Raw genomic sequence first — 26,674 nt, 5'->3', positions numbered from 1 at the left:
AGTTACCACTAACATACTGGATAAGAATCCAGGGAGGAGCAGATGGAAATTTAGCATAAATTGTTCTGCAGAATTGTTGGGAATACACAACATTTTCTGGTAAAGGCTTTGGCTGGGACATTAACAAGAAGGTGAAACAGTACAAATTAGATACTATACAACACAGTCCAGCAGTTATCCATAGCAGCATTTCCCCATGGAAATTATGGATATTTCCACAACCCAAAGTAAATCTGCAAATATTAGAAAAGAGGAGAGAGTGGACAGAGTCAGGAATAATAATACTGGGCGCATGGTTCAAGAGTATTTGAAGAAAAGTTATCATAATTAATATTTTTACAGATGGATCAAAACTCAAATAACAAACATATAGGGGTGGGTATATACATCCCAGAATTTAACAAAGGAATTATTAAGAGAATCTCAAATCAGTATACACAGCAGAACTGACATCATCAGTCTTCAGTGGGTAGAGGAGGTTAAACCGATTAAAGTGGTGATATGTTCTGATTCTGCTGCTGCAATACAAAGGAAAAAATACAAATACAGTCAGGAGAAACAGTCCAAGAGGATCTTTTAATTGAGGTTTATGTGAGCCTACTGAATCCGCAGCAACTAGGAATAGATGTTAATTTCTGTTGGATACCAGTGCACATTGGAATAGAGGGAAATGAGATTGCAGATAAAGTTACTAAAAATGCACTAAACAAACATGATAATGACATTTCAGAAATTTGTTTTGAGAGATCAGAAGCAAAATCACTAACCCATCAGGGAATAATGACATCATGGCAGGAAACGTGGAATAATGACAGTAAGGGTAGAGAATACTATAAAATCCAAAAATCTGTCAGAAATCAGAAATAGAGTCAGAAATAATCGAGGTAAATGTAGGAAAGAAGATGTTATCTTTTCTAGGCTAAGACTAGGACATACAGGACTCAATGCTACCTTGTATACCATGAAACAGTCAGTGTCAGATAAATGTGAGACTTGTAGCTGTAAGGAATCTGCTGAACACGTGCTGATGGGATGTAAGAGGTTCAGTGTAGAAAGAGAGAGACTGAAGGGCAGAGTGGTAGAGATGGGCAGGGAGCGGAGCATCAAAGGTCTGTTAGACACCGGGGATAAACAGTTACAGGTTCAAAGGGCTTTATTCAGATATTTAAAAGAAACAGGTATAATATCTAGAATATACAATCTATAAAGTGTTCATTATTTTGTTTTGTTTTTTTCCCCGTTTGTTAGTTTTGGTTAAAGTCATGATGTTACACACTCCGATACAGTAGGTGGCGACATGCACCTTTAACGTTGGTTTGTAGCCCGTGAGTAAATCAAAGAAGAAGAAGGTCGGTCGCGAAGTAGTTTATCTCGTTACTAGGCAGCGATAACGGCGCTCGTTTGCTAACGTTAAGTGTTGAGAGGAACATTTCTCGCTCGGAAAATGACAAACTTGGGCACGAGCGATACGAGCACAGGGACACACACATTGTTGTGAGTTAGGTTAGCTGGTATAATACAGACTAGACCACAACAGTGGTCATAGTCAGGTCGTTTTGCTGCACTAATTAGTGTAAAGAAAACATAATCGCCACCCTGGCCTCCTCAAGGTAAATAGCTGTTCCCTTATTGGTTCCTGCCATTAACCGCTTTAATGTATCAAGTTAGCTAGCTTATATGCTTACGTTACGTCTCTGAAGTGCCACTTTTAGCTTTCTAAGCTAAAGTTAGCTCTATTTGTTTTAAAAGGACTGCTTCTATTTCTGTTCTAGTGACATTCGAGAAAAACTGCGAAAGAAACGACGTGTCTTGCAAGACACGTTGGTAAAAAACAAAAATGAGGACGACATTCAGGTAAAGTTTTAAAAGCTATATCCTAAATGAATGTTATTACGTTACAGATACAGATCTATTGTTTCTGTGGACTGGCAGTAGCCGTATAACGTTCGTACGAGTTCATCATCCAGCACAAACTGAACAAGAGCCCTCCTTGACAAGACTCGACATGACTTGGAGGAGGTGCTCAGAAACACACAATAACACAGATAAAAGAGACGCTAACGCTTTAGTAAATCTAATTATACTCGACAGGCTCTGGTTCCATCTACCACATTGAGTAAGGGGAAACTACAAACTACAATGAAGGTTGGTGTGTGTTTTGTAGCTGAGCCTGTAGGCTGCAGTTGCCATCCTGTGTGTGCTGCTAGTTGCTCAACACCAATCTCCTACTCTCTTCCCTCTGCCAATGAACCCGTGCTGTGTAGCTGTGCTACATAGCAGTGTGGACAGAAGTACAGTTTGCATATGCAGTCTTGCTGTTGCTGTTTGTCTTAATTGTATGCCTGTGTTACACCAGGAACCTCAAAGCAGTGAGGAAGACCCAGGAGAGACACTGAAACGCACGTTAAGGGCTCAGAGACAGAGGCGGAAGAAAAGGGTACATCTTCCTCTTGCACCCTCAGTTTTCATTTTTTTTATTCCATTAATAACTGTTTTATAGTAACTTAAAAGCTGTAATAGTAAATGTATACATAATTGTTCCACCTCTTGGCATATATTAGCTTCTTGAACAGTCTTCAGCCCAAGAGTCCCATGATGATGATGTGGAGGAGATCTCCACCATTCAGCAGCACAGTGAAGATGAGGGATCAGCTGAAACGCCAACTGACCCTGTGGTTTTGTCAAGACCTCCGACTGGTTCTCTGAGAGGTTAGTGTCCATGTTCTCTCTAAACTTTCCTCTCTACCTTTATGCTTTTTGACTGTTCCAGTACCAAAACAGCACTGTATGATCCTTTATTTTGCAGCATATAAGGATGTTTTAGTACATAAAACATTTTTTATAAAAAGAAAAGCCAAACAACACTTTTAGCCAAGTTCAATAACTATGAAAATAACAAAATTATGATTTAAATCTGGAAATATCTTATCAAAGAATAAGTAAACAAAACTGAGAGGCTGACCAAGCACTCTTTTCCAACATTTGTTATGAGATTGTCGGTGTCAGTAACAATACAATACTGAGTAATACATGTAATTATTGTTTCATGATGTGCTTTGTGTTCTAGGTTTCTCCTCGAGAATTCAACATACTCCCGGCTCTCAGCATTTAGACAGCTTGGTGACAAAGCGCTTGGAAGAGAAACTGAGAGCAGCCAGAGTAAACTCAACTTCTTTTTTTGCACAAGCTAGCTTGTGTTTGAATAAGATTATGAAAGATATCCCATTCCAAATCCACCTGTTTTGCAAAAATATATATTTACAAATCCTGGATGAAAGTATTGACGTATAAGTATGGCCTCTTATGTTCCAGTCTAAAGGTGAGAGCCTTCAGGAGCAGGAGGCCTCTCTCGAGCCAGCCAGTCGCCTACAGAGCCTCAGAGACAGAGACACTGTTACAAGGTTTGACCGAGAGGTGAGCGTCTACCTCAGCTGTGGCCGCACAGGGTCCTCTAGCCATGATTGTACCCATGTAATCCAATCCAGCAGTGGAGGTTTAACTCCTAGTGTTTTACAGGTTGATCCAGACAGAGCTGGAAGACATGATGTCCCTCTGGCCCTCAGCACCAGGGTGAAGTTCCGAGAAGCAGCAAGACGAGTAAGACTGGAAACAAGATTGCAATCGTTGTAAGAACAAATGATTTGTGTTGTAGTATTTATTTATTTATTTATTCTTTGCAAATACAGGTAGAAAAAGGCCTACCAACTGCTGAGGAGGCTTTCAATTTCTTTACATTCGACTTTGAGCCAGATCCACAAGATGGGACTGAGAAGATTAGCAGGAAAAGACAAAAACAGAAAAAAATAGCAGAGGAGGACAGAGATGAAGAAGGAGGAGAAGAATTTGAAGAGCAGGAAGATGCTGAAGTAGATGAAGATGATCAAGATGAAAATGAAGTGCAGGTAAGACACCAAAAATAATATTGCAAGAAATTATCTGTGTGTATCATGATTAGTTCCACGTGCTCTGTAGCTGCAGTTGCATAAGACCGAGTAGATTCCAAATGCCTCATATTCTTTGTCCCGCCCTAGAGTGAAGAAGCTCCTCTTGTGCGAGATGAAGAGGAGGATTTATTCGTCATTGAACAATCGTCCCAGGACTTCCTGGAAGTGAAGAAAGCAGAGTATGTTGGGTACAGAAAACTTGTTCAGCGAGAAAGTGAGCTCCTTTTCACGCCAAGTTTTCGAACAGGTATTCTGTAATGTACAAAACCATCACATCCACAGCTTTCAGATACTGTAATGTCATTTAATATTCTGTTCAGGACATTAACTATCATTAAAATTGTTAACTTTAACTGCCTTTACCTATCATTGTCACAGTCCCAACCTCCATTAAACTACCTGAAAACATGAAGCCTCGTTATCTGGAGGACGAGGGTCTGTATGTAGGGGAGAGGCCTCCTGTATCCCTGACCAATGAGAACATTCTGGAGAACCGCGTTTTGAAAATGGAGGAGGTAATCTGAACCAACAGCCAGACAGCTCAGCAGTGTCACTCTGACTCTGAACCTTTATCCAGGAATTCTTTAAAATATATCTTTCTTTTTTTAAAATAATTTATTAAGGGAAAGAAGTGGTTTGGAGATGATGGCAGGATTATGGCTCTGCCTGACCCCATAAAGGAATCATCCACTAGACCCCCTCTCTTCCACATGGAGGAGGACCTGGACCCCACACTGCACACTGTGTACAGGAAGGTCAGACACACGCCCACTGTGACTCTTACTTCGATCATTCCATTCATTTGCCACATCTAAAGCACTGTGCACATTCATACACTGAAAGTGTTGTGGCACCCTCAGACTTGAGTGTTCTCTAACCCCTTTGCCATTTTGAAAAAAGCAAAAGGGCAGTTTGGCATTTGGTACAAAGGAACAGGGAGGGGGGAGGTGTTTGTTATCAGGGAATAGAGCAGAGGTAGAGGCTGACACATCTGTGATATCATCTCTACAGACAATATACAGCTACATCAAAACTCCAACTGGGCATTGTGGGCTAAGAAATACAAACTATGAAGTTACCTTTTGAAGAAGAGCTGGAATTGAAATAGAATTTTAGCTTTTATAGGTATTTCCTTTTATCTTTTTATTATAGTAGGCAAGTCAGAAAAATGCCAACACAGTGCACTAAACCCACACTTGATGTGCACTTTTCCTAATACAGCTACAAAGCAGTGGTCAGAGCTAAGTGTATCCCACAATTCGCCACGGCCTACTGCGCCACACCAGTCCAGTTAATGGCATTAATGCGCCTATAGGCAGATTTTAGGACTGATATTAATCAGCAGACATGAAGAAGTTGAAGTTTTTGACAAGTTGGATTCAGCATTAATATTATTATTCATGTCATATTCATTCAAGTCATGGCAGAACCTCAACAGATGGTTGTCACTTATTATTAACAATCTCTTCTTCTTGATGGGACTGATAAGAATAATATTGCATATCTGACACTGTTAAGGATGTCGTCATTGAATAAGTGTGTCCCAGTGAGCTCTGATAAACTTCCACACGCTCGCAGTCTTTAATGGGCACTTGGACACTCTGGCAGTTACCGGAAATATGTCACAGAAGTAGAAATATGTCACAAAAGTAGGCACATGACTACTCCCAAATACCAAGAGTGTGGGTATTGGGACAGACCGCTTAAGTACAATATCTTTGGAAAAGCCCGAATCACATTGTTGAGTGCTGTTTTTGGATTATATGTTTTGCGTAAATGTTGGATAATGCATGTAAAATGTTTTATCTGTGTAGTGTGTAAAAGGAACGTACCTCATAAATGATGGTTAGTTGGGTGTTACAGATCGATGACAAATTATGTGATTGCATGGTCCATCTGCATCCTTATTGGAAGCAGCTACTTTTAGACTTTATTCACACTTCTAAATTCATTAATCTCAAAGTTTGCAATGCAGTGACTGATCATGGAGGCAAAATATGGCAAATATGTACACCCTGAAAAAACTGACAACGCAGGTTACACAGATCCAAAACAGTATTCAGATGTGGTTCACTGGTTGAGAGTGTCTGAGTGGGAAGCAAGTGTGTATCCAACCAGTATCATCAAAGAACTCTTGTCTTCACATGTATTTTTTTTATTCTGGAGACAGGTGCAGCTGCCATATGTGATCATCTAGAAATCAGAGCATTCATTGTAGTTCGGTTGGGTGTTTATGGTACATTGTTGTCATACATGATTTTCATTACAGCTCTCCCCAATGGTGCTATCAATCTTGTCAACTATATCGTGCTTCCTTTAATCTTTCACACATACTTAGATACATGCAAAAGCAAAGCACAAGCACCGAGTATATTTCATTGTGATTATTATTTTCCAGAACATTGCATGATGGATGATGTTGTTCTATCCCCCAGGCGCTGAAGTCTAAATATGCAAATTTGTATATCGCTGGTGCAGCAGACCCTGAGGGAGACTATCAGCTTGATGTTGATGTCTCTGGGCTCATCTTCTCCCATCACCCACTCTTCAGTCGCGAACATGTCCTTGGGGCCCGTCTAGCTCAGCTGTATGATCAGTACCTCACCAGGCAGCACAATAATCTTACAGGACACCTTACTGACAAGGTAAACTTCATCAGCCGACTGTCTGTGTGTCTTAACGCTGTCACGACTCTGTGAAACTTCAATACATTCCTGAATACATTTAGAAATTTCTTGTATTATTCAAATAAGCCACATACATATCTGGTGTGTTTTGTGTTTCCCGTGTGCTGTAGTTGAATGGATTAAGGAGTGCACTGCGAAATATGCTTGAGGTCCATGGCGGGCAGAGCCTCACTAAAGCCATGCAGCAGAGGATATCTGAGTACAGTCTGGAGGTTCGGTGAGTTCCCAAGATTGTGTTCCATCCAAGTCCTGTTAAGTCTTTAGAACAGTGACAAGCAATATTCCTGCTGTATGTTTTTCCCCTGAATATCATAGGAACACTCGGCAGTTGCGAGACAGTGAGCAGGAGAAAGACAGGACTCTGCTGAAGAACATAGTTAAAGTGTGGAAGGAGATCAAGGCCCTGAGAGACTTTCAGAAGTTTACCAACACACCCTATAAGCTCTACCTCAGGAGGTAAATCAAGTTGTGTAGTTAGACAGTTGGCCCATGTCTGTGATATTACATTTGCTGGTGCTGCTCCCTAGAACGTTAATAAAATACTATGTGCAGAGATGTGCTTTCAGTAGAAACTTATTTACAAATCTGTCCGAGAGTACACGGGGCGCCCTGCTGGCTCACCTGGTAGAGCATATACCATTAAGGCTGAGTCCTTACCGCAGCGACCCGGGGCCCTTTGCTGCATGTCATCCCACCTCGCTCTCCTGCCTTTCCTGTCCCTCTCTGCAGCTGTCACTGTCCAATAAAGGCAAAAATGCCCGAAAAAAAAAATCTTTAAAAAAAAATAATAATAAAAAAAAGTACACATTCACTACTACCCTTAACAAATGCTTGCTGGGTAATTTGTGTATTTTCTCGTTATAGTGTTCTTGTACCCTTGTCATTAATGTGCTGTGGGGGTTTTTTTTTCCAACCTTGCTCCAGAGAGAATGTGGACCGGACATCAGATGAGCGAGAGTACGAAGATGAAATCTTGGCAGAGGTTGTGGAATTGGAGGCAGAGAGCGAGGAGGACTACCAGAGAAAGCTGGCCGAGTACAAGAAACAGCTGGAGGAGTGGAAGCTCTGGAGAAGGAAACAGGTACCTATCTATTAGAGTTAAACTGATAAATCAGGGGCACCCTGGTAGCTCACCTGGTAGAGTGCTCGCCCCATGTACAAAGCTGAGTCCTTATCGCAGTGGCCTTTGCTATCTATAATGCTGAATATTAAATAAATGAAGTTCAAATTCTGGTTTGAACATAGTCTTGTACCTTGTGTGAATATACATATATATATTAATACACATACATCCTATGTTCACTGTTTTCAGAAAGCCAAAAAGAAAAAGAGAAAAAAGAAGAAAGGTCAGGAACAGGATGACACAGAAGATGAAGACCAGGAGGTGAGCGAATCAGAAGGCCCCATTGAAGAAGGTCCCCCAAAACCAGTGCCTCCAGAGAGGCATGACTTTGACTCTATAGAGCAGCGGGTCAGGGAGAAAGCCTCCAGGATACGCAGGAAACCAGGAGAGTCCATCCTGATCCCCGAGCTGTCTGCATCTGGAAACATTACCGCCAGTGAACTCTGCCCCAGGTAAGAGCAGATACACAGATAGAGTCTGGGTTTCTTAAAAAAAAGTAAGAAATGGCAAGTAAGGGGAAGAGATTTGAACTTCAATTCAGTTTTACTTTCTTTCAAGACTTTTTAGTACACATGTTGAAATATGTTGAAATCCACTCATCTCACCCACTGGCAGGTTTTTATATGATATGATAACCCTAAATCGGAAATGAAAGGACTTGAAGATGGACTACACTGTTATTGTGGTACTGTGGCCATTTTTTATCATGTGCGTTTACTCCTCATTGTAGGGCTGAAATTGCTCGAAGAGAGGATGTTGCAAGGCGCTCTCTTTTCACCAAGATCCTATACAATGACAAAGAAGTTTCCAGAACGGACAGTCGCTCCCTGAACACTGATTTCAGAGTCCACTTTGGCCAGATTTTCAATCTCAAGATAGTTAACTGTCCCCAAAGCATCAATTTGCAGGTAAAGTACAGAAACATTTAGCGTGCTGACACTTTGTCTAATCCATACATCTGCTTGATAGACTACTACATGAACTTTATTCTTTTCTTATTTCTGCTTGTGTGTGTGTGTGTGTGTGTGTGTGTGTGTGTGTATACATATATGGGTAGGTGTTTGAGGAGATTGGCTCATCATGCTCCCTCCTGGCTCAAGTGTTTGTTCCAGTGCCAGAACCCTCGGTTGTGACAGGCAGCGTCCCTCTTGAAGAATTTGAGTTTAGCAGCAACCAGAGAATGATGTTCGACCACGAGGGCGTAGGAAGTGGTAAGTCCCTTCTTGTGACTCTAGCTCCTAGAGTCTAGAAGTGAAACACTGTCACCCTTGAAATATATTCCCACGCAGAGGATAACATCTATAATTGAATGTGATTTGTAGCCCTCATATTTGTTGGACAGAGACTTGTCATTTTAGTTATCTCAGTCCCTGTCTTCCTGTCTCTCATCTTCTCTGTATGCCTCGTCAGACGTGCCCCTTTCCTTTGAGGCTGACGGCAGTAACAAACAGACCCTGTTGACCTCTGGGAAGCTGTCATGCTGTGTTTCTTGGGGGATTGGGGAGAATGACGTACCACTCGCCCCTCCTGTGTCTCAACAACCTGGCGGCATACACAGGTAATGTCACTTAAAGGATTGTACTGGAGGTTTTGCATCTTTTAGCCCATGAATTACATATCCTGTATGATTAACATCACTGCTGACCATTTTCCAAAGCATAACACAGCAGCCAGTGGCTTCAGTTTATGTCAGCATGATATAAACTTGGCAACTTGCTCAGACTTGAAACTTGTTTAATATAGGTAATCAAGCATGTTAAACTTTATGCTCATGGGAAATGCTGAACAGCAACATTAATCTCATATTCAAATTGCCATGCCACAAACATTCACATGTTTGCTTATTGTTTGTATTTTCTGATAACATAGCTCATAAATGAATCTCAAGGCTCATAATTTCTTTATGCAAATTACAAAACATGGATGTCAGAGCTTCCAACAAGAACCTGAATGCATGTTTGAAGGAAGGTTCAAGTCTCTGCAAGTTAATGGTCCAGTGTGTAGGATTTAGTGGCATCTAGCAGTGAAATTGCAGTTTGCAACCATATGAATACTGCTCGCATCACCCTCCCCTTCCAAGCGTGTAGGAGAAACTACGGTGGCCACGAAACTCTGAAAAAATCTAGAGCCAGAGTTTGGTTTGTCCGTTCTGGGCTACTGTAGAAATATAATGGTGCAACATGGCGACCTCCGTGGAAGGAGACCTGCTCCCTCTGTAGATAAAAATGGCTTATTCTAAGGTAATGAAAACACAATGATTCTTGTTTTCAGGTGATTATGCACTAATGAAAACATACTTATAAATATTATATTCCATTTCTGCCAATAGCTCCTCCTAAATTCCACACTGGAACTTTAAGTGTCATATCACATTAAAATAAGCTGCAGCCAGTGGCTGAAATGAGTCTAAAAACTTATAGCATGCTTAGGAAAATAGTCCTTAGTAATGTATTGTGTATAAGTTTGTAGTTTATGGGCTAAAACATGGCAAAACACTTGTGTAGTCCCTAAACTTGTCTATGTAACAAACTATCCAATGGTAATTGTTTTTTAGTAGTATTAATCATTTTCTGTGTGTGTTTTTAGTGGCTTGGGCCGTCTTGATGCTGTCACATATATTGGGGCATCTGGACTATATGACATGAAAAAAATTGGAGAATGGGCCACACAGTCACGACTGGACCCCAACGATCCAAAAAATGCCTCCATCATGCAGCTGCTAAAAGTGGGTATCAGAATACAGTACTGTGCATAAGCAAGAGGTCCCGACAATCCGGAGATTTGCAGTTTCTGATTTTTGCAATGAAAACGTGGATTTTTTCTTTGTACCTGTGGCTCGCCAGGTGGCCAGTAGTGGAGAGGTAACAGCTCCAGAATACTTCCGTCTAGAACAGCTGCAGGAGGAGTTTAACTTTGTGACTGATGAAGAGTTGGAGAGGTCCAAAAGATTTCGCCTGCTCAGGCTCAGGAACCAGGAAGTTGCAGAGTTTCGAAATTACAAGTGTGTTCCTGCTCTGGAGAGCGAGGTCACTGACAGGGTGTTCCAGGTCAGCCTTCCAAATATACTATAACTATATTATACAATAGTATGGACATGGCAGAATGAGGATGCATTAGCTCTGTATGAAGCAAATTCTCTTTTTTCTCCTTTTGGTTAAAATGATTTCAGGAATATGAGAAGAGACTGAAAGAAGGAGAGATAATTGACACTAAAGAACATCTGGATCCACACCGAGCCTTAGTAGCCAAATATCTTCAGAAGGTGAGTAGCCCATCTGATATAAACATGTTTGTATTACATGTTTACAAGTGTTGTATAATCTTGGCATTTCCCACAGATCCGCGAATCGGTCATCAACAGATTTCTTCTTGCCAAGCATCACTACCTTCTGTCTGACTTGGTGATAGAAGAGGAGATACCAAGCATTGGGTAAACACTCCCCCAGGCATTATTAGACTAAATAGTCTAACGTTTAACTCCCATCTTTCACAACTGACATTCTTTCATGTTTGTGTTATGCATGTTACCATAAAATATTTATTTCTTAGTAGTAATAGTAATTCAGGCATGTATACAGAGTGCTACTTTCCGTATTGTTTCTGTATATCCCGTGCTTGTTCCTCTTGTCAAAAAAGAATTGAAAAATTACAAAGAGTGCCTGAACTCCCTGCTCAATTTGTAAAGGAAAGGTTAGATAACTTGGATTACTTTGAACTGTGGGATCAACAACCAAATTAACCTATCAGAAAGACTGACAGGGCCTATATAAATCACAGGCTGATGTAAGTATGTTTCTTGGCCTGGTGCTGGTTCAGTCTATTTGATCTTGAACTCAACTCTACATTCCCCTGGCTGAGTAATACTCTCCTCTGGAACCATTCAAGAGGATTCAATAATGCAGGTTTCACAACATGTGGACATGATAACAGAAAATCTGTCTTTGATAGCATTTGTGCAGATACATAATAATGGACGTCAACACCAATCACACTGTTGGGTGTTACCTTGCACATTTATTTCATTATTGAAAGTGAATGTTATAATCTTTTCTGTTCAATTTTTCTGTTATTCTTCTGCTATGCATTTTTAACAGTGGTGCAGGTCCAGGGTATGTGCTTAGAGTTTCTTCTTTTTTCCCACCCTCTGTGTCTCTGTTTCTCCATTTAGTTTGAACCCAGAGTACCAGTACAGTCGTGACGTTAGACCTTGTGTAGTAGTCAGTCCTTTCAGGATTTTGCAAAGATTTCACCAAAACAGATTTTATTTTCTCAATATTTTAAATTAATTTAAGTTTGTTTTTTCATTTTTATTTTTTACTGTAAAATGGCAAGAATTGGTAAGTGTGTAAGTGATTAAATCTAAAAATGTGTTTCTGACATATTTTGCTAACCAATATTTTAATACAGTTATTAGTAAAATGTATTAATCTAGCTTTGCTTGCTATAATACTGAAAGACAGCTTACTGCAAAGTATAACAGTAGAGTGGATCTATTCCTCATGAAATAACACTTTTCACACAGTGAGGTGCTTATCCTGATTTTACTAATTTCAACAACACATGCTTAAACACTGTGTAAGGCACCATGGCACCTGCACACTTTTGCCTATAATATGCTGGTATATTTCTTTTGTTCAAACAAGTGAAGCAATCCTCTTCCTGGTAGCTCTCTGTGCCACAATTTAATGCTGCATGTTTCCGGTAGTAGTACACAGTAGATACATAATAAGCAACACAGTATAAACCACTTTTGGCCTTGGGCCCAAGCTGTTTTCAACAGCTCTTACTATGCCATAAAAGGTCACAAAAACGAAAATGTTGAATTAGTATTGTGATCATAAAATTGCAAATACCTGGAAGGACTAAGTACTGTTGGTGGTAATAATCCTATCCCACACTTTGAAAATATAAAAATGTTTTTGATCTCATAAAATGATTTGCATTAAGTATATCAGTTTAAGTGAACAATTTGCAGTCCCTTGTAGGTTGATGAAATAATAAATGCTGTTTGTTGTGACAATCAGGATTCTGGGAATAAACCTTTTCAAGCTGGCTGAACCCAAGCGGCCGCTGAAACCTCAGAGGATAGAAAGAAAGAAGGTGACAGCTCAGAATCTGTCCGATGGAGACATTAAGCTGCTGATCAACATCATCCGGGCCTACGATGTCCCCATCCGCAGGCCCCAGAGCAAGTGAGTGTCGGGTGTGCCCAGTTAAATTCAGAATAGTTTAAAAAAAGAGTAAAAGTCCTCATTTGGTCTCAGAAATAAGAATTAAGCAGGCTTTTAAAAAAAGACCTCACAGAACTTTGTCAATGGGTTTTTGTTTCAGTAAACCAGGACAGTCGTCACAGAGTGCCATCCAGGGCAGTGATTGGCTCCTTAGCCAGGTATAATATACCTTTGTACTGCTGTACTTTACAGCGGATTGGCAGCCAGATCTTCACTGGCATGTGATCTATATTATGTATGTGTTTGTTATTGGTGTGATGTAGGTACAAGTGAGGCCCTTTGTGGAGGTTTCCTTCCAGCGCACAGTGCTTCAAACAACCACAGCTGATGGACCGAACCCCTGCTGGAACGAGGAGCTGCAGCTACCATTTAGGTGACAACTGTGTATTTCATGGCTTGACTTTTATCTTTTATGGTAAATGTTTACTTTGCATGTGTTTCTACCTACCTGAGACAGCTTTAATCCTAAATATTGAATGAAGTCGACTTGTGAAATAGCTCCCAGCTCTTAACTGTAACTGCATCACAATTGCGCTTTGGAGACAACATTGGGGAAGTGTAAGCATGCTGTAAAATACTGGAAATGGCTCCAGACAAAAATTATTCGAAGGCTCTCCAGGCTATTCCAAAATTGCTGTTGGTGTTTTATGGTCACTGGGTGCTACTTGTGGCCAATTCCAAATCTGCTTTATCTACTTACATACCTTCAAAACATACAGCTCTTTCCGGATACTGTAGCTAAGTGCACTTAACACAGTTACACTAACAAATTAGCTGAAATGTAAAACTGTTCTTCTTCTCTAAAGTGCCCCAAATGGTGACTACAGCACTGCTACCTTGCAATCAGTCAAAGACGAAGTCTTCATCAACATATTTGATGAGGTGGTTTATGAAACTGGAGTGGTGAGTAAAACACTGTTCATTTTCTCTCACCTCACACTAATTATATCAGAACGTGTTGAATTGCATTATTTGTTCTTTGCTTGATAATTTACCACTTTTTGCTCCTCAGAATGACAAAGACAAAGGGAAATCAATACACACCTGGGTAGAGAAGCACTGGCTGGGCTCTGTCAAGATTCCTTTCAGCACCATTTATTCTCAGTCCAGGGTGAGAGTCTTTGTCGTTGTGTATTTATTAACAGGCGTTGTGACCTTACTAACAGAAAAGCACACTGATTGCCTTTTTTTTTTTATTCCATTGGATAGATTGATGGAACATTCAAGGTGAATACACCAGCAGTGTTGCTGGGGTACAGTAAGGAGCGGAGCCATGGCACTAATGGTGGTTATGATACTCTGCGGAGCCTGAGTGAGGGAGCATTTATCACACTGTTCATCACCATTGAACCTCAGCTGATGCCTGGAGAGTCTATTAGGGAAAGGGTAAGTCATGTTTGAAGTGCCAAAATCAAGGATGAATCCCGTCTGCTATGTAGTGCCCAGCCTGCATCACTGTGTGCTAGTTTGTCTTAGTTCATGTGTGTGTTCACATTCAGTTCATTTCATAAATGTTTGTATTGCCATATTGTACCAAAACAAGGGACAGTTCACATGAGACTGGACAATATGGATCATGTCTAGTCACAGAGGACAACAGGGTACATAGAGTGGTTTAATTAAGTGGTAAATTATGGAGTTAGTCACTAGACTATTCTGATAAACAAAATTGAAAGTTTAAACCTACTTCTACTCACCCTCATTAGTTGTCCATGCTCTTAAAAGTAGGTGGTTATGCATCAGTGTATTAATTTGTTCATGTTGTCATCATTTTGTGTCACTTATTTGCTTTTGCTCTGCTGCATGTGCTAGATAAAGGAAGTGAAGGTAACACTCTTCCTTTTTTATTCACCTAATTCACCCTTTTATGACCGCATCATTCTTAAAGCGTATTGATTCATCCACCAAGTGCTGACCTGTTTTCCTCTGCTGTAACCTTTGACCTTTTCATGCAGTTTGACAGCCAAGAGGATGAGAGTTTACTGCAGGCTTCAGAGAGATTTGAGAGGGATGCGGCACAGGGCTACCCGGACCGACCCTGCATTACCACCATCATAGACCTCAATGGGAAGACGGTCTTCATCACGCGTTATATTCGACCACTCAACCCCCCACAGGAGTTACTGGATGCATTCCCCAATACCCCCCAGGAGGCAACGGTCAGTTGCTTGATTGAAATGAATGTAGACAGAAGCTGCTCAATTACTCCCATCGTCTTGCTTGTATTTCTTATTTGATTGGATTTACTGTAGTGACACACTTACTCTATCCTCACACAGGCCCTGGTTGCTCGATTTGTCTCGCTTATCCCCTCTCTGCCAGACAGAGTTTCATTTTCTGGTGCCTGTGACCTGTGGAGCACCTGTGATGTGAGTGAACCCTCTCTGAGGTATTGTGATTGTGAGAGGAGGGAAATGCCCATCTTACAGTACCTTGTGTTTCCTCTTCTTGTTTTTTAGCAATTCCTCACCCTCCTAGCAGGAGATGAAGAAGAACATGCCGTACTGTTGTGCAACTACTTCCTGTCTATGGGCAAGAAAGCCTGGCTTATAATTGGCACTGCTATACCAGAGGTGTGTAACAATCATTTGTAAACCTGAGGAGATTTCAGATATATGATGATCTGTCACAACAATGCCCCTACATGGAGTAGAGTTTTAAAAGATATATATGTAAATAAAAAAAAGCTCCTGATTATGTGTGTGTGTATATATATATATATGTGTGTGTGTGTGTGTGTGTGTATATATATATATATATATATATATATATATATATATATATATATATATATATATATAAAAATTAGGAGCTTTTGAGTCTTTCTGCATCAGCGCTAAGATTTTTGATCTCTTTATTTCTCAGGGACCCACAGCATATGTCTTGACTTATGAGCAGAGCCGCTACCTGATCTGGAATCCCAGCAGTGGTCAGTACTATGGACAGTATGACACCTTCTGCCCACTGCAAACAGTTGGTTGCCTGGTCAACGCTGACAATGTGAGTAAGGAGAGAGCAACTACATGACATCACATTACCAGTTCGTGATGTGGTATTTAATTCTTCATTTTTAATAATTTTCCTTAGCTTGCAGCAAATAATTTAATTTTCTCTGAATTTTTATTTAGGTGTGGTTCAACATTCAAGAATATACGTCACCAATGACAGTGAGTTTTGACATCACAAAAGCCAACTTGTGGAAGCCGTTTTTCTCTCGATCCTTCTCTCACCCTGGGCTGTCAAGTGTACAAGTGAGTGTTTGACATTTCTGTATATATCTTGTCGTATGTTCAGTGGTCTTTTTATATTTTCTTCTAAATCTAATTTTCTTTAGCCAGAGGAGCTGGTATATCGGCGCACAAACAAAGCAGCTGCAGCAGAGCTTCAAGACAGGCAAGTTACTTCTAACACTGTCATGTTGATTTGTTAGGCTACAATTCCACACTAGACAAAACACATTTACCATGTCACTCTCCATAGAATTGAGAAGATCCTGAAGGAGAAGATCATGGAGTGGCACCCTCGTCACCCAACCCGCTGGAACCGCTTCTGCACCACCACCCTGAAACAGTTCCTGCCCAAACTGGAGCTGAGCGGGGGGCGGGACGTGGCTGAGGGGCACCGCCACGAGCTGCAGAGCCTGCTGGGAGACAACAGGGTAAGTCTGAAATGGGAGTGCCTGGAGAAAAGTTACTACACTGAGTCACTGAATGATGTCATCAGTCATCTATCATTTCAGTGATATAATATTCTCTGCTCTGAAAAAGAAAGCACATCCATCCATCCATCCATTTTCTACCGCTTGGTCCCCGTTGGGGGTCGCGGGTGACTGGAGCCTATCCCAGTGACTTTGGGCCTTAGGCAGGGCACACCCTGGACAGTGGCCAACTCGTCGCAGGGCGAACACAGACACAGACAAGGACAGACAACCATTCACTCACACATTCATTCAATACGGGCAATTTAGAGTTATCAATTAACCTACACATGCATGTCTTTGGACGGTGGGAGGAAGCCGGAGAACCCGGAGAGAACCCACGGTAACACGGGGAGGACATGCAGACTCCACCCAGAGAGATTGTGTGATGCTGGTCCGGTCCGGGAATCGAACCCACGAACCCACGATCTCCTTATTGGGAGGCAGGAGCTAGAAAGCACATGGTGTCACATTAATAAATTCCTATAATAAATTACCACTAAAAGACTTTTTTTCTTTCATTTAAGATTTCAGGATTCCCCCTGCATCTGCCATTCTCTGAGATTCGGCCCATCATAGAGGCAGTGTACAGCACTGGAGTTCACAATGTTCAGGCATCAAATGTGGAGTTTGCCCTGGCTGTGTATGTGCACCCCTACCCTAATAATGTCCTGTCTGTGTGGGTGTACCTGGCCTCACTCGTACGCACATGATAAAGAGACATTCATCTCACTGTGTATCACAGTGTGCGCTTTAGCTTTATTGAAGCTGATGATTTTATGTACTGACATTACTCTGTTTCCACACTATTGTATATCTAATGTATATCAGGGAAATCTTGATAATAGGCAGTTATTAGTTTGATATTTGTACAGCAAATGCAATAAACCTGCATTAAATCCCACCTTTCTGAACCTTATAATGTTCAGTTGTTCTCGACTCTGTCAGAGAATAGCCATTTTAGCAGTGTTCTGTTGCTGTTGTATTGGACTGTATTCAAATGTGTTTCCAGTATTTTGTTCATCTGCGTTGACATATAAAAATGTATATTAACACCTTATAGGATCACCACTACTAGAAACAGCCTAAAACCTACCATACAGTTAATAAACTACACCAACAAAAACATGATTACAATCTTCACAAAAATAGGATTTATTGCAGGGCTGTTGTGTTGGACAAATGTATGTAATTAACCGATAGCTCAGAGTACCGGGCACTATATCTAAGTATGTTTCCTACTGTTTTTTTAATGCGTTGAGACACTAAAATGTCACATTTGCAAGCTTTTCAATTTCTACTTCAATTGTGTTCACAAAATAATTAAAATGACCATTAACAGAGCTTTTAACCCCAAGATACTTTTATTGTTCTGTTTATGAATTTAACATTTCCAATACAACTCCTTATGCAAGACTTTTGAACAAGCAAATAAATCCTGCTGCAGAATGATTAAAGATGAAGTACACAATAGACTTCTCCCAATCTGAGGGTTATTATTCTTAATCCCCTTTCAGCTTCTCTAAAAGCTCTTCAGTGTCAGACATTAAAATCCCTCTTATATGAACATTGCTGCATTTCCTTGCCCACAATATTGGAGTGCATAAAGTAAAATAAAAGCAAAAAGCTTGTTTCGGTGACTATGAACACCCGGTATCACAAAGTTGGCCAAAGTGGTTAAGACTATACTGCAACATCATGTACCAGTTCCTATGTCTGTACATCATTTACTGGTGTCCCAGTAACTTCATGGTGGCTGTGCCAGCATCAACAGTTAACTGAACATCAAGGTAAGATAACACAGGAGTCAAATCGTCCTCCATGTACAGCGGGACTATATGTAGATCATTCTGACCCGTAACTGTCAGCGACATGACAGTCAGCTTCAATCTAAGGAGAGGCAGCGATTCATTCACTCCTTTTTCATTTTCCATGTCACCCACCAATACATTACAAAGCATGTTTAAGGTAAAAAAGTAACATCACTTTGATGCTACTGTCAGTCAGTGCTAATTACAAATGGACCAACTAAAGACAGCACAGGGACAACAAGACTTATGTAAATCAGTATAGTTTTAGTGACAAAAGAAATAGTTTAACTACAGAAAACAAAGTACTTGGTGTTTACACTTGTCTAGTTTTTTAATTTTTCAAAATCAAAAAAGGAACCAGAATGGTACATTTTCAGACACTCCAAATCCATTATCACCCCTTTATGTTTTCCTTTCTAAAAGATTGTTTCCATTTAATATAGATGGAAATGGAAATAACAGGAGCAAAATTAAGTTCCATCCAGAAACATTTTTAAGTGACACAAAGTACAGCAACATGTACTCCCAGGATAAAGTGCAATAAAAAGGAGATGTGACATTTTAGGAGAGCGTTGACGGGATTTACTCTCCAGAGCGACAGCAGACCCTGAAACCACACTGCAGATTCTGGCAGCCGCTGGCCGTGTCGGCATGAGGACCTGGAGAGAAACACCACAGAGGTCATCTGCTGAACTGCATGCCACAGGTAAGGCAAAGCTTACACATACCCTTACATAGACAATCTACACCAATACAAACAAATTATTACATTTTAAACAAATAAATCTAATGAAAATGAAAAAAGTGAAATCAAGTGAAAACTGAAGGCATAGTGGCCACTGTAATGCCTACTTACCTTCCACCTCAGTAGCATCTGTCTTACACTAGGACACATGCTATGCAGGTGGGGTTAGTAATGTTTGTTACAGTTGCCACACATCCAATAGATCTGCTCACAAAATCTTATACATTCATTATGACATATTCACATGCAGTTTAACATAACACAGCCTATTTCCAAAGCACTGTACTAGACCATGAGCATGTACAATTTTGTGTTACAGAGGAAAAAGGACCCCGAACAATTTCAATTGGAAGTGTTACCGTTGATGTTGTCGCAGTAATAGAAGTGCTCATCATTGAGGGAAGGACAGGCTGACACCAGCTCCTGCAGCCCCTTCTCAGTGATGAAGAGGCAGCCGGACAAGTTAAGATGCTCCAGGAAAGGAAGCCCTCCACGCTGCGACAGAGCCCTGAAACACACACAGTGCAACCTCATTACAGGCAAACCAGTAGTGAGGAAGTCTACATGAAAGTGATTATACAGTCTTAACCTAATAAAGGCAATACTGTTGACTATGGCAAATGTAATGTACAATGCCTTTCTCTAATAATCAGTATTTAGGTTATAACTGATGGAAACATAACTTAATGGGCACACCTGTATTACTACTTTTCCATTTTATTTAGCCAGATGAGAGGTTGCAAGTTTACTTGTGTTGTGTGTTAACGTGTGACAGTATGACAGCACCCACATGTTATTATACCATCTTCTGTTTTCAGCTAGCACTGAAAATAATTACACTTGCCACTTACCACTAAATGTTGTTTTGAAACTGCATCAATGCAACCTGACACAATGTTGTGGTATTTTTCAGCTGATCAAAGATGACTCATTCATCTCACTGCAGCACATCAGTTTCTGAAGATACTAACCTCTCAAATAAATCCATGTAAACCCAGGTTTGTATGTGAAATCATGCTCTTTCAAGTATAAAAAGGCTGGGTTTTGTTTTGTTTTTTTGTTTTTAGGTGAAAAACAGCAATGCATAATCTTTACCTTAAACCCAAATCTGTGACTTGATAACATCCAGAGAGACTGAGAAATCTCAGCGAGCGTTTTGCCACTGACTGGTCAGTCCTGTTTTCATGCTCCAGACACTGCAGGCCCCCAAATGAGGAGCATTTAGTCCGAAACTCTGCAGTGCTACTTCTGGTGGTGCCTGAGTCGCACTGAGGCCTAGTAAAAGTCCTGAGGGCCATGTCACTAGTGCAGCAGGTGGAGTGACCACAAAACATTTCCCCAGACATGGCATACTGCTGATGCAAATAGGAGGCATTTGAACCAGTCCTTTGCCCCCGCCTCCTGCTCCTCCTGCAACAGCACGAGCCTCCCACAAGCTGTGTCTCTACAAAGCTTTCTGCTTCAGGAAGAGACATCCCACCACGACGGCTCCACTCTGCAGCATCTTCAATATCAGCAAGGTCTGAGGGGTCCAGGACCCACACTTGCGTAGGGGTGCAGGCAGCGCCCCAACGGCCAGTCCCCTTCTTGAAAATAATGGCCTGCCGCTTCCGCCCCGCTGGATGTAGGTTTCTCTCTTCCATGAGCGTGATGGGCACTGGGGAACTTTTAAGAAGCTTGGCTCGTCGGTCCGAGCGTTTGTCAAAGCAGGTGGAAGATGTAAGGTCACCCAGCCCAACAGACAGTTTCTTCAGTGTGTGATCGGTAATCTTCTCACACCCCGACAAATCCAGGTGCTCCAGAGAGACACAGGCTCCGAGAGATGACCAGCTGAAAGAGAGAGGATAGCAAAAACATAGTGATGAGTACTGAGTTTCCTGTACATAAAATAGATATGATGAAATGATACCCCATGACCACTGTGCATAATCAGAAATGACTTAATGATATTTTAGTAAAGACTTTAATATTTACCTGTCAAATGCAAAATCTGTAACACCAGTCTGGGTCAGGTCCAGGTGAGTAATATTGGGGCAGAGACTGAGGATCTGGCGCACCTGAAAAGAGGACAAAAGTATGTCAGTTCAGACATGACACGATCTTCATTATCAGGTATTGTCCAATACAGTGTCAAAATAAAGTTTTTGCGCTGAATACCATTTTACTAGAGACTGTAGAACTGTATGCCAGAACAATGGACTTGACAGATGAACCCACAGCTGGCAGAAGGTTCTGGATAATCCCATTCAGAAGCCTCTTCTCTCGCTGAGCAGTGCTAATTGCCAGGGAGCCGCGAGTATGGCCCGACACATCTAAAAAGACAATGAACAAGAACAAGGAAGACACAATTTACTCAATTCAGATATAGAACTCATTTTTATCATCGCCTTCAAAGAATGGACTGCTAGGTACAGCCTATGGCTACGCTGCAGGCTGTTTACTACCTTCATGCCAGAGTGCAGCCTGAGATCGAGAAGGAGCACCTTTCTGACTTCAGTGAAAAAGGTAAATAAAGGTAACTGGTTTCACCACAAGAGCATGTGAGCAAATGTGGAGTGCCCTGCCTGAGGATCTTGGCCAAACACATTTAGATTTTATCACGCTATACTTTCATTACCCTATATCAACCATTCAAACTATTGTGTACTTTTTTTTTTAACTCAACTACCAAAACCAAATATTAGAAATGTCAATGCAGCCCATAATGCCTAATCTGCTCTTTTACAGCTGACCAGTAAAAACAAATACATGACTGTGTTACACTGCAGAGCATTACAAACAGTGGTCATTGTGTTTTTAAGGGCACACACTGGCAAGTTTTGCCAAAAGCAGGTTGAAGGGGTTTGAAACTAGCAATAGCATGTTCCCGTTTATACTTACTTTTTGTTAACTTCATTCTGAAATGATATACATACTGCAAGAGCTACTGTTTTCGTCACTAACTGAGGTATGCACTTCGCTTAAGACAAAACCTCACCAGACTCATCAACATCAGCATCCTCATCCCATTCCTGATAGGCCCGGCCCTCATTCTGGCGACTCTTCACCCACTCATCATTTGGCTCCTGGTCCAGATCCCCAGGGGGGCCATGATAATAATCACCTACATTAAAGACACACAAACATTTATCAGCAGTGCACTACATACTTAAATTAATGCAATAAAGTATTTTTTTCGCAGGGAAAATTAAGCTAAGTAAACAATATTTTGTTCCTTAAGGTAATCACCAACTATCAGCGGCCTACCTCTGGCCCAGCGTACAGGGTAGAGGTGCCTCCACAGAGAGCCGGTCTTGGCCAGCTCTGACCAAGAGCTGCACACTTGACTGCAGTGACACAGATCTTCAGGGCCCAAATAGTGGAACAGCCTCAGCATGATTTCTGTAGGAAGCTGGGAGATGTGGGTTGAATAATTCCTGTTCTTTTCCAGTTCTGAGGAAGAGAACAAAACAGCTTTGCTTGTAAGTGATTCAAATACCGAAATTATGAAATGCACCTTTTACAAATGCCATCCACTTTCCAAGACAATTGATCCTTTCATGAAGCAGTTGCAGATGGCACTGCTTACACATAAGCCTTTTTCACTGAAGACATTTTGACACGTCACGGTAGGAAAACCACAGGTGTAAATAACAAAATTAATGATGGCTGAATTCCCTTTAGCTGCCTGGTTTCAAGGTCCTGTTATTGTACATGCTGGCGCTGGCACTGCCACGACTTACTGGGACACTCGAATAGGACGAAGCCATAGTTAATGTTATTATTAACACCTGTGCTTTTCTATGACAAGTCAAAATTCTGCTGTGAAAAAAAGCCTATTGTACTGCAAGTGCTAGACAATACTGTTGAGCTTCAAATATTTTATATTTTTAATTAAACTTTTTTAATTAGTTGTTTGTTTTGCCCATCACAAATTACCAGAGCACAAAGTGATGTGCTTCAATTGTTTATTTTGACTGACCTCACTCAAAAAATTCAACAGTATTAAGAAAAACGCTAACACATCTTCACATTTTAGAAGCTGGCTGGGTATTTTCACTTGTTAAATGACACAATTAAGTATCAAATTTGTCCTTCATTTTTAGTGCCACAATACTGTTTGCATTAGTGTGACAACCTTTTGTATGTACCTACATTTGAAAGTGTACAGACTAGTGGCTTTCTTCTTCAGGGTCTGCTGTACAGACATACTGGGAGAACTAGTCATTCATGTACCGGCTGTGACCCCTTCATTGAATACATGAACTCAACTTGACACAGCAGTCCTAATGAACACTGGTGATAGTGCTTCCCTCGAGGCTTGCATATGCAAGAACCCCGCTTCAGGTATGAGAAACATTTCGTCAAATTACTTAAAAATAGTTTTAACATTTTGGTATATAGTCACTAACCATAATCTGTCTTCTCGTGATCTGCATATTTAAAGGCTTTTTGCAGCTCCTCTGCCTGGCTCCACAAACTGAAGCCCTTCAGCACCTCAGCAGCACAGTCCCATTGCTGTTGGCTGCAGTGTTGCGCTATCACCTCTTTCTTGATGTCCTTGAGCTCCTCATAGGTGAAGTACTGCATAAGCATAGGCTGAAACACCTGCAACGAATCTCCTTAGTTTATAAACAGCTGGCAACAGTGCAATTCCCTGCGGTATGAACAAACGTTTTTAAACATGTTTTCTTGGGTTTATTGTTTTATGTTTCTGTTGTTTATGAACATAATTTGGTCTTACCCATTCTTTGGGGGAATCAATTTATTAAAAGATATTTATATCAACAATAAAAAGAAATTTGAACATATTATACCTCTTCTTCTTCCTTCATGTGGGGCAGAAAATCTTGTGTGAAAGCTTCTAGTCTCTCCTTCAGCTGCTGGGCATAGTTAAGCTGTTCATATTCACTCTAAAAACACATAACAATTATTAATTCATGGAATCCCTTAAAAACATGGCAGTTGAGACTTTTTTTTTTTACACCTATTTTTTTCAATAGCTAGATTTTTAAACATTTATATCCTTCTCAGACCTAATATTCTGCACAGTCTCAAAAACAACTGAGGAAAATTCAAAATAAGGTCCTCCAACAATAAAAAAAAATCTCAGCACAGTACTATTAATCTCAGGAGAAACATCTTTCCTCTAAGACAGAGTGCAGGACCTCAGTCCAAAGAAGCAGAACGTTCCTTAATGTTTTACAAACTGACTGGGGCAGAGCGGAAGTTATCATTCTGGAAAGCCCATTTGTTTGGTTTGCCCCTGGCTTGAGAGAGAACAATAACTCTTCTCTCTTGTTACGCAGATCACAAAAACAACCCTGCCCTTTTTATATAATTCAGCCCACTTCTTTCTGCATCTGGCCCTTTTCTTAATAGATAAATTCTCAAGTTGTAATGGATACAACACATACAATAGTGACAAAAACGTGGTTTAAACTAATTTTATGAAAATGGATGCTACAATTTGTCAAAGGACTTTAATATAAATTATGCTACATTTAAAAGAGAATAATTTCCCATCTTTACAATTAACATGTATACATGAAAAACAATAATTCTGATGTTGTTGGTACTGCAACCTTTGTGTGGCTAACATAATAGTTATTCTAATGACAGAGTGTTACCCCATCATTGAGCATCGAATATTAGCTGAGTGCTGCAGAACTGAATGTATATTTTCCCTTTAAGTAAAGGCTAGGTTTTTTTCTGCTGAGCCAAAATAAAAAATAATAGTGCAATTTAGGGCCATGGCATGACAATAAACTACTTTTTAAAACATCAATGCATATTTACCTTAACGCTGTGCAACCCTTTTTCAAAGAGGGACAACATCTCTGAGAGTTTGTTGTCAGAGTGCACATTGTACACAGTGCAGCAGCGCTGTTGCAACAGGCCGATTATGTACTCATTCTCAATTTGTTCATGCATTTTGAACTCCTTGAAGGTGGCGCACAGTGACTGAAGAAATGAGCGGAAATCATTGTTGTTGGAGAAGTTGGTTTTTGACAGCTGTGGAAAAACAGACAAACTCATTATTATTAAATGTTACGTCATTTGAGTTTATACTGAGATACATTTAATCATTAACACTTCTGCTGGTACCATTTAGATCACAATAATTGGTATTTCCTATACGTAACCCAACACTGGGTACGGCAGAGAATGTCAACTCAGACAGCTAGCATTACAGCAGTAACGTTATACTTTATACGTAGTTAGCTTACGTTAGCAGCATACCCGCCGTAACGTTACATTAGCTAATGTCACTAACTGAGCTGATCTGACACGTGGCGAAATTTTAAAAGACAGACTGAAAATCTCAAATATTATACACAGTTTGTAGATATTGCGTCGTGATACTTAAAGCATGTTGTATAATAAGCTATCTTGCAAGTTAACGTTAATTAAGCTAGCTAAACCAGTTAGCAAGCCTGAAGAGGATGGCTTAACGTATTTAAAGTTTTTTAAGAGCAACCCACTACATGCTTCAAAGTACTGGTTAAGTAAACACCTCTATGCAACGCTAACTTCGCGTGCATAAGTCGAACAATGGAGCTAACGTTACCAAACAGTCCTAAAGTGGTCGTAAGACAATCATCCGATAGTTCATGTGCTTCGACTGAGTCAATCCTGAGTGCTATAGATACAAGCTAGCTGGTGTGCTAGCTGGCGTTCACTCGTCCGTTGGCCACACACCGTCATATATTCCTTTGTAAAACTCCAAATTAACGACGGACAATTATTTATACTAACCTTTTCGCAGTATAAGCCCACCAGCTGCTTCATTCGCCAGTGTGGGCCAGTAAAAACATCCACCTCGTCCGGAAAGGGAGCCATCTTCACACACTAAACCTCAGTGCGTCATCTGCGTACTGTCGGCGATACAATCAAAAGAGGAGGCGTGTGCGAGCGAGTCATGTGACCACAAGTTATTAATGTAGGCAAATTGTCAGCCAAGATCCAACAGTACAAGCACTGATCTGGGATCAATGTTTGAAAAAAGGTTTTATAAATTTCACTGTAACTCGAGGGGACATACGCTCCCAGATCAGCAAAAGTGTTTTGAAACGCTTCATAAAACGTTAGCTTTACTTTTGCGTTGTAAAATATACACATATTAGGAGCTATCTAGATTAAATATAGAATATTGAAAATACTGATAAGGCGCTTTGTGTATAGCTACAAGGCCATCTGCAGAAGCACTGCACTGACGTAAATGTACTTTTTTGTTTGTCATTTACTATATATACAGTATATTTCAAGAGACGTTTAACACTGACTATTGTTTTCATAAGATCACATTTGCCTATTTTTAGCCATTGGTCTGATACTCATTCAAGTAAAGTAAAGCTATGTTTGGGCAAATTAGTACCACAGCGTTGGCAGAAGAAGGTGCAAACCGCTATAAATTACGAATAAAGTGTATTTGGTTGGCCAAAAACATGGTGCAA

General features: G+C 40.6%; 2 protein-coding genes across 6 annotated transcripts; one reads left to right on the top strand and one right to left on the bottom strand.

Moving 5' to 3' along the window:
* Positions 1-1,330: 1,330 nt before the first annotated feature.
* cc2d2a (coiled-coil and C2 domain containing 2A) lies at positions 1,331-17,601 on the top strand. 4 transcript variants are annotated; one of them, XM_044198636.1, is made up of 40 exons: positions 1,331-1,610; positions 1,773-1,854; positions 2,092-2,145; positions 2,357-2,437; positions 2,562-2,709; positions 3,068-3,159; positions 3,313-3,414; positions 3,517-3,597; positions 3,687-3,902; positions 4,032-4,191; positions 4,323-4,459; positions 4,568-4,699; positions 6,380-6,589; positions 6,742-6,848; positions 6,947-7,087; positions 7,556-7,712; positions 7,944-8,206; positions 8,485-8,662; positions 8,812-8,965; positions 9,165-9,312; positions 10,341-10,479; positions 10,598-10,801; positions 10,924-11,016; positions 11,093-11,184; positions 11,849-11,863; positions 12,779-12,946; positions 13,086-13,143; positions 13,249-13,358; positions 13,792-13,888; positions 13,998-14,096; positions 14,195-14,371; positions 14,798-14,812; positions 14,941-15,144; positions 15,265-15,354; positions 15,445-15,558; positions 15,851-15,985; positions 16,114-16,236; positions 16,320-16,378; positions 16,466-16,643; positions 17,210-17,601. In XM_044198636.1, the coding sequence occupies exons 3-40, from the start codon at positions 2,140-2,142 to the stop codon at positions 17,393-17,395; spliced, it is 4,869 nt and encodes a 1,622-aa protein (XP_044054571.1). In that variant the 5' UTR covers positions 1,331-1,610; positions 1,773-1,854; positions 2,092-2,139; the 3' UTR covers positions 17,396-17,601. The 4 variants fall into 4 exon arrangements, with proteins under 4 accessions (XP_044054571.1, XP_044054573.1, XP_044054572.1 ...); XM_044198638.1 differs by lacking the exon at positions 11,849-11,863 and having other exon boundaries at positions 1,332-1,610; XM_044198637.1 differs by lacking the exon at positions 14,798-14,812 and having other exon boundaries at positions 1,332-1,610.
* A 422-nt stretch (positions 17,602-18,023) lies between these two features.
* On the bottom strand, positions 18,024-26,133 carry fbxl5 (F-box and leucine-rich repeat protein 5). 2 transcript variants are annotated; one of them, XM_044198650.1, is made up of 11 exons: positions 25,977-26,133; positions 25,017-25,232; positions 24,035-24,130; positions 23,630-23,825; positions 22,485-22,670; positions 22,216-22,341; positions 21,396-21,550; positions 21,213-21,295; positions 20,334-21,068; positions 19,598-19,746; positions 18,024-19,152 (listed from the first exon to the last, which is right to left on the bottom strand). In XM_044198650.1, exons 1-11 carry the CDS (start codon positions 26,058-26,060, stop codon positions 19,076-19,078), a joined length of 2,103 nt encoding a protein of 700 aa, XP_044054585.1. In that variant the 5' UTR covers positions 26,061-26,133; the 3' UTR covers positions 18,024-19,075. The 2 variants fall into 2 exon arrangements, with proteins under 2 accessions (XP_044054585.1, XP_044054586.1); XM_044198651.1 differs by lacking the exon at positions 25,977-26,133 and adding an exon at positions 25,789-25,923.
* Between the last annotated feature and the right edge of the window lie 541 nt (positions 26,134-26,674).

Source organism: Siniperca chuatsi, linkage group LG6 (assembly GCF_020085105.1).
Source record: "Siniperca chuatsi isolate FFG_IHB_CAS linkage group LG6, ASM2008510v1, whole genome shotgun sequence".
NCBI lineage: Eukaryota > Metazoa > Chordata > Actinopteri > Centrarchiformes > Sinipercidae > Siniperca > Siniperca chuatsi.
The sequence above is the reverse complement of the archived record's forward strand: the minus strand, read 5'-3'. Positions and strand labels throughout refer to the sequence as shown.